Below are 14300 nucleotides of genomic sequence, written 5' to 3' on the forward strand. Positions count from 1 at the left end.
TGACAGCTCCATGTTCTCCGCCATTCTACAGCCACATCAAGCCTCTTACCTTCCCGTACAAGTCCATCTCAGCCCAACCGTTTACTCCTGTTGCTACAAACTCCCCGCAGGTCAGAATAAATTGATGAGGTTCTTTTTTTTTTTTTTTTTTTTTACTGCAAATGTAATGGCCTCTCTTTTTGCGTCACTTGCAGCCCTCTCCCCGCCCCTGCAGCCCCGAGTTAGAGAGCAGAGCAGGCGGCTGAGCAAATGAGGCAGAATAACCGACTTCTTCTTATAATAATAAAAAATATAATAATTTTTATCGTGGACTTTTTTTAATGGGATTCAGTTGAAGGAAGGCGGTGTAAGTTGCAAATACGATTATCTTTGCTCTTTTTAATCACCCCAGCCACCTTCTGATGCTTGATTCAACGAAATAATATTGCTAAAAAAAACGTTAATAATTAATTTATTTTGCATATTAGACAGCCCCCCCCCCACTCTCTCATCTCACACCTGAAGCTACAGAACATTATTTAACCCTCCCCATTGAAGCAGACATGACAAGGTTACATAAATGTCTACAAATAAGATACAGATCTGTGATTTGACTGACAGGCGTGACGCATCGTTTACCGTGGACTTTACAGCGTTCTGATTGGCCGGGTGTATTTATAAGGCGGGACATGCCGCTGCCTGGCTGCATTCTAAGGTGAGCGTGGAGCACGCGAGGAGTGGGTCAGGTAGGCTGCTCAAACATGGTCATTTTTTGTAAAACATACAGTGCCATTTCATTTACAACTGCACTGACGTTACACTTCGTTCAGCTCACTTAGTTTACCCCCCCCCCTTGTTTCCTCATAATACTTAATGTTTTGTTCGTCGTGTGTTGACTTGACATGTTTTTGTTTTTACGAGCATTTAATAATTTTCTCGAAGCATTCGAACGTATAATACAACTGTAAGCGGCCAAAACCGTTCGGACCTCCCAGAAATACGTGTTTAAATATAGTAAACAAACTTTTCTAGAAGGTTTCCGCTTAGTGGCGCCATCTGCTGTTGGAGGGAAACATAAGTTTTTCCTGGCAGCAGTCAGAGGCCAACTGAGGCTACGGAGCATAAATCAAATCTCTGGCTTTACAGGCCAACTCGGAGAGGAGTTATTACTAAAGGGGACTGTTTTTGCCTCTTTATGTCTTCCTCTTTACTCGATTTTACACTGTCTGCTAAAGTTTGACGTGGTCTCTTATTGATTGTAACAAAACTGAAATAAATCGTGCCCTTTTAATGAAATGATGTATTATAGCCTACGTAAAAATAAAAGTTTCTGCTTTCACAGACTGGGCTCTTTAAATTCAGTTTGAGCTGTAGAAGTCAATACAGTTTGAAGGAAAACTCCTCAAAGCAAAGATGATTAAACCTATCTATGGACATAATAGTCTGTCCTAATGTCTATTTGTGAAATATTTTTGAGCCTGACAGATTTAATCAGCCATTTAGATGTTTTATCACACACACACACACACACACACACACACTAAAGGAGGACTCATTAGCTCCTCCCTCACTGAGCAGTACAGAGAAGAGAACAGTGCAGTAGCAACCATAAATGAAAGCAAAAAGTCATAAATATTTTAGTTATCTTTTTTCATCTCAGCTTATTTGGAGTTTCTGTGTTATATGTACCCATCAGGCTTTGCTTCATGTCTGCAAGACCAAATTGAGGGCAAAAGTGTGAAGGGCATATTTGTGCATAAGAGTATTTTTATGAACAAGGTCTGGTGTTCATCCATTTCCAGCAAGTGCTAAATTTAGAATGTACTGATCAATATCGAACTTGGTCAAAATTCTTGAAGGGGGAAAAAAAAACCTTCCAAAATGGTCTGTGCGTATTGTGTTTATCTTTAAAATCTAAGATCTTTAATTTTCTGTTACATTTACAGGGCTTGATAGGCATATAAGCTTGATTTACCGTGTCTTCATCCACATTTTCCAATGGAAGACTCGATTGAAGTGATTTTGCAGGAGCATGGCCGGATTTTCCCCACCAACAGGCCCCACCCGGTGGTGTCCGCCTGCACCGGCGCTCTGCTCATAGGCCTGTACGGAGTGTGGAGCCTGTTCACCATGCCTGGCTTTCGCAAAATCCCCTCCAGCCTCAAGGTAACCTGAGACTTTTCTATTTTACCTATCTGCTTTTCCTCACTGTGCAACCCTCTCATATATGCATATCTGGGTGAAATAAACCAAGATAGAAGATAAACTTGCACATTAACAATAATTTGCTTTTTTGGAGCGTAGTGCTCCGTGCTATCAAAGAAATGTGGGAAAAGAAGAAAGTGGTAAGTCTGCAACTGTGATTACGCTCTTTCGAGAACTCTGTTGTATATTAATGTGAGGCACTTGAAATTCTCGATGTCAGAGACAAGAAACTTGTCTTTGTGTCACGACTGAATGAAATACAGCTGCCTCTCACAAACATTATCTGACGCTAGAAAATGGTACTTTATCTTTTACAAGATGTTGTCAACTTCACTTCTGCTAGAAACTTGAGGGATAAAGCAGTTGATGTTTAGACTGATATTATGAAACACTTCCTCTGAGAGCAAGGTCAGACTCAAGGTCCTAGCCTTAACATTCAGGAAGTAGAACCAGTAAATTTAATATGAGATATCTGGAGGTTTCATCACACAAAGCAGAAGTCATTTATGTTGCCGTTTGTTAAGAGTCACGATTATGTATTAGTTTAAGTCCTCCTTTAATGTTAATCTTACTCCTAGAGTTTAAGAAATACCTCTAAAGGGAATGAAGGAGTCTCTTCACATGCTAGCAGTGATGTGATTAGAGGCTGCATACATTAACTTGTGTGTTTGTACTATGCTCCAGGTTCCCTATTTACCCTCCAGTAAAGATCAGACACTGAACGTTATGAAGCTCCTCCGGGGGCGAAGAGGGCACTTAGCAGATCTGGGATCAGGAGATGGAAGACTGGTTAGTATGCTGCACCTGTCAAAAAAAAAAACACAAACGTGTTTACGCTCCTATTACGCCGCTGTTTTTTTTTACATACATTGCCTTTTACATCATCAGATGTGATTCCCCAGGTGTTTGCGGCCTCCTCTGCTGGTTTTCAATGCACAGGGTTTGAGATCAATTCTATTCTACTGATGTACGCCAGGAACAAGGCCCGCTGGACTGCAGTTCCTCCCAGCCAGGCAACCTTTGTTAAAAAAGACTTCTGGAAGGTAGGCCAAAATTATTGCTTTACTTGATGCTTAGCAACATTTTACTTGACCTCCCTTTGTTTTTTCCTTGGTAGACGGATTTGTCAAAGTACAACAACGTGACAGCGTTCCTTGCTCCAGGAGTGGTGAGTTGGAAAAGGCTTCTCATGTATCCTCTGATGCTGTGTCGCCTGTGACGCGTATAATTGTTGATGCACCCTTATCTGATTGGTTTACAGATGGAGGCGCTCGGTGAGAAGCTGATAAAAGAGCTTCCCGACGATGCACGTGTCATTACTTGTCGATTTCCTTTCCCCAACTGGCCACACCAGTCAACTGTCGGCTCCGGTCTGGATCAGACTTGGGCCTATGACATCACAACTGTGCGCTCAAGCCTGAGAAATGTGTCGAGCCCAGCGGTGTCGTAAGCCCCAGTGTATTTGGTTGCACAGATCTGTTTTTGCCAACAGTGTGTGAAATGTAAAATGTACATTTTGTTGAGATGATTATCAAGGACTTTGGGCACCAACCAGGGGAGACACACGCCAAGGGTTCCTTTTGAAGATTGCAAAAATGAGAGGGGCTAAGATGTTGAGAGAATTCTACATCATTTCCCTCTGACTGCTTTATTTGCACAATCTCTGATCTCAGGCCGAGCGTTTGCAATTTTGCTGACAGTCGTGAAGCGATTACCATCATGCTCTGCAGAATATGGCTGCAGTTCTTTGCTAAACCACAGTACAAATAGGTTTTATTTTCACATCAGCACTTTTAATACGCCACAGGAAAGATTTGTATCACTTGGTGTTTTTTTTTTTTGTCTCAATTTCTTTTAGCACTAAAACTCGAATGTTGATCAATGTTTGTGTATTTTGATTTAAAAAAAAAAAATCCTGTTCCTCTTGCATCTGTTCTCTTGGACTCTGATCTTTTATGTTGGCACGCACACTGTTAAGTACTAACTGTTTGAATCGAACACACAGATGGCCTGAACAAACTGGGCTTGTCCTGTACGTGTTGTTTTGGGGATTTTTTTGGAGGGGGGTGCAGGTGAATATTTTCTGTAAGTGCAATTTTACTTGTAAATTGTTTTTCTGTGTGTGTTCCTTTAAAAAGTATCGTTGAGCAGCATTGAGGGATGTTTTAAATGTTTGGGGTTTTTTTGTTGCCATATTGGCATGTCATCGCCTAATTAGATTTTGTGGTGTTTACAGGTTTTCCTGTGTCACGACTGGTCAAACTCAGTTTAAGTATCTTACGTGTTCACCAACTGTCTGGTAGTTTCGAGAAGATGCTGATTTACTGGAGATACGAGAGATGACCCGGATGGAACCCAACAATATGGAAAATCCTCCTTTTCCACCTGAGGGTGCTAGTGCTCCAAACTGAGTCTCTGCAGCACAAACTCAGGACAAGAAGTTCAGAAGACGGCGTTAGTTTATGGTCTCGACGTGTTGGATATGTGAATAAATGCTTCGTATTTCAAACCCTAGATGGTTTTGTACACAAATATTCAAAACGTATTGTCTAGTTTCGATTCCAGCATCAAAAAGAATTTCTGTAAGGATGCAAATGAACAGACGTGAATCTGATTGAGACGAAATAGAACATCCATACGCTCCACTTTTTCTTCCATCCAGTTTTCATGACTCTCACGCAAAGTGATCGATAGACTGTATCAGGCAGAGAGCTCATGCTCTCGTGTCACACCGTGACGTCAGAAAGAGGGCGGCAGTCAGCGGGTGGTTGCCAGACTATAAAGCTCCTCACGGGCTCTCCCGAATTCATTCTGAGTGCGGGACGACATCACATCACCTCTATGGAAGTACAGAGGAATACCGCGCCCCAACAGACAAACAGCAGCATGTGTGAGGCCACCCAGAGGTCCTGTGAACCCCGGCAGAAGAGAATGGACGAGCGCGGTGCGCCCCCGGAGATGGCCCGGATCATCACGGATCCCGCCACGGGAAAGTGCTACTGCCGGGGCAAAGTTTTGGGAAAGGTAGCGCATGCTCTGAATTTAAAATCTGGGATTTACCACATAACAGTAAGTCTTAGTTGTTAACCGCTGTTTCTATTCACTTCCTCTTTCCAGGGAGGATTTGCAAAATGCTACGAGATGACCGACCTCTCCACCAGCAAAGTTTACGCAGCCAAAATTATCCCGCACTCGCGCGTCTCCAAACCGCACCAACGGGAGAAGGTACGCGCTCAGCCCCCGGTGCACTTTAGTGTGACTGCACAACACTGGTGTCAAGAAATATCCCTCAGTTACAATCGTGACCATTTTCTCTCTTCTTCCATTAGATTGACAGAGAAATCGAGCTGCACAGAGCACTGCATCACAAACATATCGTGCACTTTTATCAGCATTTTGAGGACAAGGACAATATCTACATTCTGTTGGAGTACTGCAGTAGAAAAGTAAGTGCTGTTTGTAACACAAGTTGGAACTTTTTTAGTACGTGCCTAAGACTGATAAAGTTTGGGTGACACCTGCATTGCACCCAGAGCCACTGAGGCAGCATGTACAATATGCAGCATTCAAAGACTTCACTCTAATAGTTTGATAACTTGTATGAATCTGAAACCTTCCATCGTTTTTTGATATCAAATCGGATGTTTTGTTTTAAAAGGAAGTTTTTGCTCTGCTAATTTCTTTTTGCAGTCATTGGCTCACATCCTGAAGGCTCGCAAAGTGCTGACAGAACCAGAGGTGCGGTATTACCTACGTCAGATTGTTTCTGGATTGAAGTATCTGCATGAACAAGAGATCCTACACCGAGACTTGAAACTTGGTAAGATTTTTTTTTCTGCAGCTTTGTGTGCAGTTGTAAAGATGCTTTTTTTTTTAATGCATCTGATTCTTTCATTAATGTTTCTTCTTTGTAATATCAATTCATCAGAGAAGCAGAATTCAGCCTTTGATCCTGGCTTGGATATCAAGTGCTCATCGTCTCGTTCCCTTTTTTACCCTTCAGGTAACTTCTTTGTTAGCGAGTCGATGGAACTGAAGGTCGGTGACTTTGGTTTAGCTGCCAAGTTGGAGCCAGCAGGAAACAGGAGGAAGACGATCTGCGGGACTCCCAACTACCTGTCCCCCGAGGTGCTCAACAAGCAGGGCCACGGCTGCGAGTCAGACATCTGGGCCTTAGGCTGTGTAATGTGAGTAGTTATATTGTAAATTCTCCTTTAATGACTTCAGATGGTATAGTAATACGAATAAAACTCAGTCGACACATACTGTAAATGTCAGGAAAGATGCTGGAGTCCACGCCGAATGCAAAATTTAGGTTGAAACTGAAAATATGGTGTACAACCCAACATGAATATTGAAATCCAAAGACAAAAAGTTGTATGTGACATTAAATCAACATTTCCCTAATTTTTAGTTACCAGATGTCACATTTGCATTCACAGTGCTGGTTAGATTTTGTCCAATAAACCTGTAATAACTGCTGAAATTTTAAAAATCTCATAATATTTCTATCTTTCCTTGATGACCTGAGCTAACGTTCACCTTCGACCTTACCCCAGGTATACTATGCTGTTGGGGCGACCACCCTTTGAGACCACCAACCTGAAGGAGACATACAGGTGTATCAGAGAGGCACGCTACTCTCTACCCTCCTCCCTCTCGCTTCAGGCGAAGCAGTTAATAACCAACCTGCTGGCTAAAATCCCAGAGGACAGACCCAACCTTGACCACATTCTGAGGCATGACTTCTTCACACAGGTTAGCTGCTATTTTCACTTTCTGTCGGCCCGTCCGTCCATGTCTGTGTCCAAATGTCACTGTTTAGGAGTACTGTATAACAATGACCTCCTTCCCACCAGCCGCACATTGACCCACTTTCTATCACCACAGGGCTTCAGTCCAGAGCGTTTGCCAGCTAGCTGTTGCCACTCTGCACCAGATTTCCATGTCTCGAGTCCAGCCAAGAGCTTTTTCAAGAAAGCTGCTGCTGCGCTCTTCGGTGGGAGGAGAGATAAGGTCAAATACTACGAGACTCTGAGTGAGTATGACATCCACCGCTGAGTGCTCATGCACCACTCCAAACAGCTCTTGTCACAAGAATTGCTGCAAGAGAATTCAATCTATTTTTTTTAAACAACTGCAAGCACATGTCACATTCTGTCCCATCTCATATCTGTTTAAATAGCTGTAGGTCAAAGAGGACACAGTCTGATTTTGGGTTACTGTCATTACTTTTGACAGATAAGTTAACCAAAGAGGAAGAAGAGATCTACAAACTGCAGCATGACCTGGAGAGAACTGTCATCAGCCAACAACAGAGCAAAAAAATCGCTGAGGTAAGAGTTGAATTATTCATCACAAATCGGGGTACGGGTAAGGTGGTGGGTGTTGCCGGTCTATTATTCATGTAGATATTAAATGACGAGGGAGATTTTAGATGTTATATTGAGGAGCATCTACTGAGTCATTCCAACTCTGCAGTGAAATTTCTAACAAGCACAGAACAAATTGAAAGCACTTATTTTCAACCTTTTGAGCCAACCACTTTGCATCTGTGGGTGACAGCTGAGTCATAGTAGAAAGAGATGATCTAAACTGACAGACTTAAAAAAAAAAAAACCCTGTCGTCATTCGTTTCATCTCAGAATGGAAGTGTACTTCCGCCATCTGCCGAAAGCCCCGTTACCCTGGCAACAGAGAGCCAGTCCCTGACGACGCGAGATACCATCCGTCTGATCGTCAGGGGGAGTCTGGGGAGCTGCAGCAGCAGCAGTGAATGTAAGCTTAGAGTCAACCTACACACACACACACAGAACAGAACAGCCAAGGCCAGTATGAGTGACTGTTCTCCAATGGAGAGATGTCATATTTCAGTCAGAGTACAAAATAGTTTTTGGTACTTCAATGAATGATGTCAAGCCAATCAACAACCCCATTTTTGTTGTTTCTGAAGGTCTGGAGTACAGCACAACAGGGAGCGTGGCTGAGACGGTTGCTAGCGTGTTGAGGGGATGTCTGGAGAATATGCCTAAAGGTGAGTCTCTAAAAGTTATGTGAAATGTTATAACCTGTACAGTACATATATTTACTCAAAGTCCACTTTGAGAAGTTTTATGCAAAATATTTAAGCTGAAGGATATAATTAAGATAAAATATATATGTATTTTTTTTTTAATTATAGTATATTTTCTGTGCTTGTCAAGTAAATGGAGGACAGCACAACAGCTGAGTTTGCAATTGCCATCTCTCAAGAACTCCCTTGTAAATGTATTCTGATCCTCCTCTGTGTCCTCCTCCTGCAGCGGATGACATTCCTCAGATCTCAAACAGCTGCACTCTTCAATGGGTGACTAAATGGGTGGACTACTCCAACAAGTACGGCTTTGGCTACCAGTTGTCTGATCACACTGTGGGAGTTCTCTTCAACAATGGCACTCACATGAGCCTGCTGCCAGACAGAAAGTACGCACCATCCTATACAGCTCTCCACATTCAGTCAATAGTCATTACGCACATGGCTTGTTTAAACCTGTCAATATAGAACTGCTCAAGAGATCCTGTTAGTAGTTTTGATTGAAGTGCCAAGTATAAGGTGTGACCTGACTTGATGAAAAATAAAAGTTTGCTCTCAGGGTACATTTCAACAAGTAAAACAGGAGTATTGTTGGTATTTAGGAGTGCCGACTACTACTCCAGTTGTTTTCTTCTTGTTTAAGTATTCATCTGTCTGAGTAGTTGCGTAACTCTTTATCTCCTGATTTCCATCCTCTCAGGACCATTCATTACTATGCAGAGTTGGGCCAGCGTTCTGTCTTCCCCACCTGTGAGGTACCTGAACACTTTGTGGGCCAAGTGACTGTGCTCAAGTACTTTTCCCACTACATGGAAGAGAACCTCATGGATGTAAGTTAACATCTCTCTATTTCATCGCTCTGCTGTTGATTCTCTTGCTCTTGTGTTTGTTTATTTCATGTTGCAGCCTGTCGATCCTAATGTGGTTGCTCTGTTGCTCTCTCAGGGTGGGGATCTGGGTAGTATGACAGATGCACACATGCCCAGACTCTATTTGCTGCAGTGGCTCAAGTCCGACCGCGCCCTCATGATGCTCTTTAATGACGGCACTTTCCAGGTAAACACACTCAAGAAACACAGATGTTGCTGGGTAGTATAGGTGCACTGCATGTCCTTATTCAGATCACTAGCATAGGAGAGCGTTAGACCCCAGATTTAAAAAGAAAACTGTATTATCTTATCCTTAAATGCTAATAGATATTAAAATTCTCCCAAAGGTCAACTTCTACCACGACCACACCAAGATTATCCTGTGTTGCCAGAGGGATGAATATGTGCTGACATACATCAACGAGGACCGTGTTTCCAAAACCTTCAAACTCAGCTCCCTGCTGACATCGGGCTGCCCCAGCGACTTGCGTGAACGTATGGTGTACTCTCTCAACATGCTGCTGAAGAGGTGCAGCTAAAGCCAAAATGGTGTTCTGGACGGATGAATCTAGGCTGCGTGCCACTGCAGTGCAGCAGTGGAGAAGCGTGATTCAGAAGGATCTGTGCGCAGCGGATGGATTTCAGTGATGGACCTGAGCAAATTATCATTCCTGCAATGTTGCTCCATTGTGACTCAGCAGAGGTGCAGGAGAGAAAAAAATAATGCGGACAGACTGTGAATGAGAAAGTGAAATTTAGCACAATGACAAAGGATGGAAAATGAGTATGTGAGATGTTGCAGGAGAGACATAGAGTGTTGGAGCAAGTATGTTGGTACGATGGTGAACTCCAGATGTCAGAGGGAGGATGTTTTTGGAAGTCAAGACCAGTGCTGGGCTGGCACCAGCTTAAATGTCTATAACTGATTCTGTTTATAGAGGAGATCCAGAGACTGCTGCTCTGAATGTTAAGCGGGCTAGACTGTGGAATATTGTAAATGATGTACAGTGAATCTCACAGCCAACTCAGCAGTGCAAAGAAATGACGTACTAAAATGTGTGTGTGGATGGGACAGGGTTCAGCTGTTTGTATGTCTCTGTGTGTGTTTGTGTGAATGAGAGGTGCCATGTCACGCTAACTTTGAAAACTGTGATCTCTTCTCTTTACTGACTAACAAACTCAGCCATTAAGCTGGGGAACTGTGGGCTGGTGTGAGGGGTGTTAAAGGAGAGAGTCAGAGGAGAGAAGGACATTAAAAATACAGAATCCTCTAAGGATACTTCAAGAGCCATTATCACCTTGGTAAAAAAATGTCCCATATAATTTATTGTGTAAAAAAGGTGCAGTATTTATTTATTTAATAAAAAGAGCATTTTGTTTTAAAAAAAAAAAACTGTCATTGAGAGTTTTTGTTTCGTAAATGGTATAAGAAATATATTTTTCCCAATTGACAGTCATCAAAGGTGGTGGAAGTTTGGAGCACAGGCCAAGGAAGAACTACATTTTGCAGCTGGATTCAGGATTTTTCATTGATGATGCTATCAGCACCACATCATCTGCAAAAAGCAGTGATGCAATCCTCAGCCACCCACCATCAGGAATGAATCCAAGAACTCAAACCCAACTCTCACTCTGGTGTTCAGATATTGGATGGCCCTGACTACTGCCACCCCCCACCTGATACTCCTTCAGCATCTCCCATAGTGCCTCTTGAGGAATCCGGGTATAAGCCTTCTCCAAATCCACAAAACATGTGTAGACCACATGTCTGTACTCCCATGTCTCCCTCTGGGATCCTTGGATGAGCTGGTGGGTTGTTTCATGAGCAAGATGGAATTTGCATTGTCCCTCATCAATCTGAGGGTCAGCTATCGGTGGAACCCTCTCATCCAGCAGAAGGCTAAGTAATGTAATTTCCTCTGTAAATGGCAAACACCCCTTTTTTAACAGGGGAACCCTCCCCAAATCTGCTTCTCCTTCCTGGAGTTCCATGCAGTGTTGAAGAGATGTGTCATCAACGGCACTGTGGAGTAGCTTGACAACCTTAGTGACAGTCAGGGAGACTAATGTCCATACCCCATCATCCTATACCTCCAAGGGTGGGTTTGTTGGGTTCAGGGGATCCTAAAATTGTTCCCACCATTGCCTGATTAATTGGACAGTCGAAGTCAAGCGTCCCATCCTTGCCAAGCATAACGGGGATGGCTCCCCGTTTCCTCCTCCTGAGGTGTCTGTCAGTCCTTCTACATGACGTGACTGAACTCCTCCCATACCTGCTGCTTTGCCTCAGCCAAGGCTACTGTCCTCTAGGACCTTTGGTTCCTTGCAACTGTCTCTGGGGACCCCTGCCATAATATGCCCCAGAAGGCCTTCCTCTACAGTTGGACAGCTTTCCTGCCCATTGGTGCCTGCCGGAAGGCTCAAAGGTTAAGCCACAGCCCTGAGCTGTAGCTTTCATAATGGAAGCTTGAACATCATCTTTTGGAACTTTTCTTGACATGTATGATATGATGTTTAATTTACCTCTGACTATATCAGACAGTTTACAATAGAAGGCCTTGGTAGAGGTAAGCACTTCAGAGTGGCCTTCTAGTCTTTCCTGTAATAAGATAGTTACTGTTGATACATCTGAGTGTGCACTCCTAATATCTTCTTTGTATTATACAATCTTTTCCTTCCATACTGAAAATGGACAGACTTCTGAGCCAAATTAAACTTAATTACATTCCTATCAGTGCGCTGTTCCAAGACAAAGCAAGTATTTTATCTTAAAACGTGTGTTTGCAACAGGAAGTGGGCACAGAGATTGATATTTGATAAAAGGGCATGTTAACAACAAAGTTGTTTACAGTGTATTCTGGCTCAAGGCCCTGCCCTGGCTGAGATTTCTTTATCAGTGATTAAAGGAGGATGGCAAAGATACCAGACTGAGCAATGAGACTGACCTTGTCCTTCTCTCTCCCAAACACACACACACTCTCACACACACACACACACACACACACACACACACACACACACACACACACACACACACACACACACACACACACACACACACACACACACACACACACACACAAACAAAGGGTCATCTTTTCAGAGAGCACACGGAGAATGAGAATAGAGAACGACCACAACCCTTACCTTAATGGAAAATAAGCATTGGACCTAAAGATAAATAATTTACATCACAGAGACTTTTTGTTCCTGACAATGTTTTTTTTTTTTTTTTAATAAAGAGACTTTTGTCCCTACAATATATCTGGTACACACAAACATACACTTATCAATCACAAACTGGCATGCAGAAAGAGATACAGACTGATAAACTTCACAAACTCTCTCACACCGTGTCAGTGATTGCATCATAGCTTTTGAGGCAAACTGGCTATAATCATTCTTGGACATCCTTTCACGTTCACTGGCTGTAACCATGGAAACAAGCAACCGCTGACCAATTTAGAGAGAAACTGAAGGCTGCGTAAAAGACATCTGGCACAGCTTTTCCTCGCTGCACGTCAATACTCATCTCCTGACATATTTAGGCACGCACGTAATATCAAACTTCTTATTATTTTGCTTATTCAGATCTGATATGATTGAACACCTTTCTGATGAGATGACCTTTTATAACGAAGGAAGTAAAACATGGATGGTTGAGTCATACCTCAAGACGTTAACTCAGAATATCTGTGCTCTTCAGAGGTCAATAATGAATGCCTCATGCATAAACATACCCACCCAAACAGAAGCCGAGCAGGAAGTATCTTACAAGAGGAAGGAGCTGGAATTATTCATGATGACCCCTTCAGGTCTGAGTGCATGTGTTTTGACAGTAATGGCCCCCTGGAATGGATGCTTCAATGTGACAGAAATAGACCCTGTTGTTGACGCTAAGCTTTATGGCCTCCAAGGGCATTTTTAACTCTACCATCTGAACAGCGTAGCATCTCCATCAGATGGATGCAGTGGGTTGAAACGAACTGATATCAGGCTCTTTCCCAGCTAGCAGGCAAGAGAAAACCAGGGTGACTAAATGTTGTTCTGGATCAGCTCATATCATATTCACTGTATGCAGGTAACGCAGGTCCTAGCAAGATCTGTTCTACGATTAACTTTGTTAGCTCCATGAGAACGGTCTACATGAGTACCAGCGTAGATAAATTAATTAAAAACCTGTTGACGGATGATGTTTGTCATGTGGAAAACAATTTTTATAACTTCTATTTTTCAGTGTGACCCACACAAAGCTTCTGCTCTACTATGTCACATTGTCAGTGGGAAAAGTCTTTTGCGTGCGGGCTGGCTTAGCTCTGGAATGAGCCTAAGCTGGAGTGACAAAGGGGATCTTTATACCTCAGTTTCTACTAAAGTTCTCTGCAGGCAGAAGAGTGAGTCAGTTTGGCATTAAAAGTGATAGTAGGCACATTCTGCCCAAGAAAATACACTTTGATATGTGCACACACTGGAATGCACTCGGGGATTAGAAGGCCTTTGCATATCAAATGTCAGTGCACCTCCTCCTACTATGTAGACAAAAACAGATGTACTGCAGAGGGAGCTGGGATGACTATATCTTTGCCTATTCTCTGATGTAGTCTGCAGTATTTACCATCTTGGAGTTGAGCAATCCTCAGCAGTGAAACTCTGTTCTTACCAAGAAAAAGTGTGTCATAAGTTTGTGCATGCACAAACGCGAGGAGGTGTTTTAATGTCAGTTTGCGCCTCATCATATTTGGTTTCAATCCATGTGATCAACTACAAATGTAATTTTGAGAATGACTCATTGTTTAAAATGCAGAGGCCCCTTCGTTTTCCTTAGACGTCTGTCCCTCCCTTGTCCAAATCCTGTATTTTTCCACAATCAGCTCTTTTAAAACATCTTTTCTTTGGCAAAAGTTATGACCATTTGAATTAGTACAGTAGTTTTGTGTTTACTGTGAGGGATCAGCCTGTGTCCAACACGGCAGCAGGGAACGAGGGCTCAAAACAAATTCACAGGAAATCTCGAACACTTGTTTACTTTTTCACTTTTCTATCTCGATTTCTCTCGTCAACGTGAATTCATGTTCTGCAAATGTACATCTAGTGGCTTTGACTATACAGTAGCTGCACTGCCAAACTGAAATTCACATCCCTTAATAAAATGGTTTAAACCTTAGGTTCCTGAG

At 42.7% G+C, this 14300-nt stretch overlaps 2 protein-coding genes across 2 annotated transcripts; both read left to right on the plus strand.

The window, feature by feature from the left end:
- The first annotated feature begins 2003 nt into the window (after positions 1-2003).
- Positions 2004-4655, plus strand: LOC147260038 (ATP synthase subunit C lysine N-methyltransferase). The gene is made up of 6 exons (XM_086206401.1): positions 2004-2145; positions 2284-2324; positions 2869-2973; positions 3087-3227; positions 3302-3352; positions 3446-4655. Exons 2-6 carry the CDS (start codon positions 2304-2306, stop codon positions 3632-3634), a joined length of 507 nt encoding a protein of 168 aa, XP_086062527.1. The 5' UTR covers positions 2004-2145; positions 2284-2303; the 3' UTR covers positions 3635-4655.
- A 102-nt stretch (positions 4656-4757) lies between these two features.
- Positions 4758-10521, plus strand: plk2b (polo-like kinase 2b (Drosophila)). The gene is made up of 14 exons (XM_086206399.1): positions 4758-5208; positions 5302-5409; positions 5514-5630; positions 5875-6004; positions 6188-6371; positions 6744-6942; positions 7075-7222; positions 7426-7520; positions 7830-7962; positions 8138-8218; positions 8487-8646; positions 8958-9087; positions 9203-9313; positions 9474-10521. Exons 1-14 carry the CDS (start codon positions 4900-4902, stop codon positions 9663-9665), a joined length of 2097 nt encoding a protein of 698 aa, XP_086062525.1. The 5' UTR covers positions 4758-4899; the 3' UTR covers positions 9666-10521.
- The last annotated feature ends 3779 nt before the right edge of the window (positions 10522-14300 follow it).

This window comes from Aulostomus chinensis, chromosome 6 (genome assembly GCF_037954235.1).
Source record: "Aulostomus chinensis isolate RoL2024-O1b breed Wild chromosome 6, RoL_Achi_v1.0, whole genome shotgun sequence".
NCBI lineage: Eukaryota > Metazoa > Chordata > Actinopteri > Syngnathiformes > Aulostomidae > Aulostomus > Aulostomus chinensis.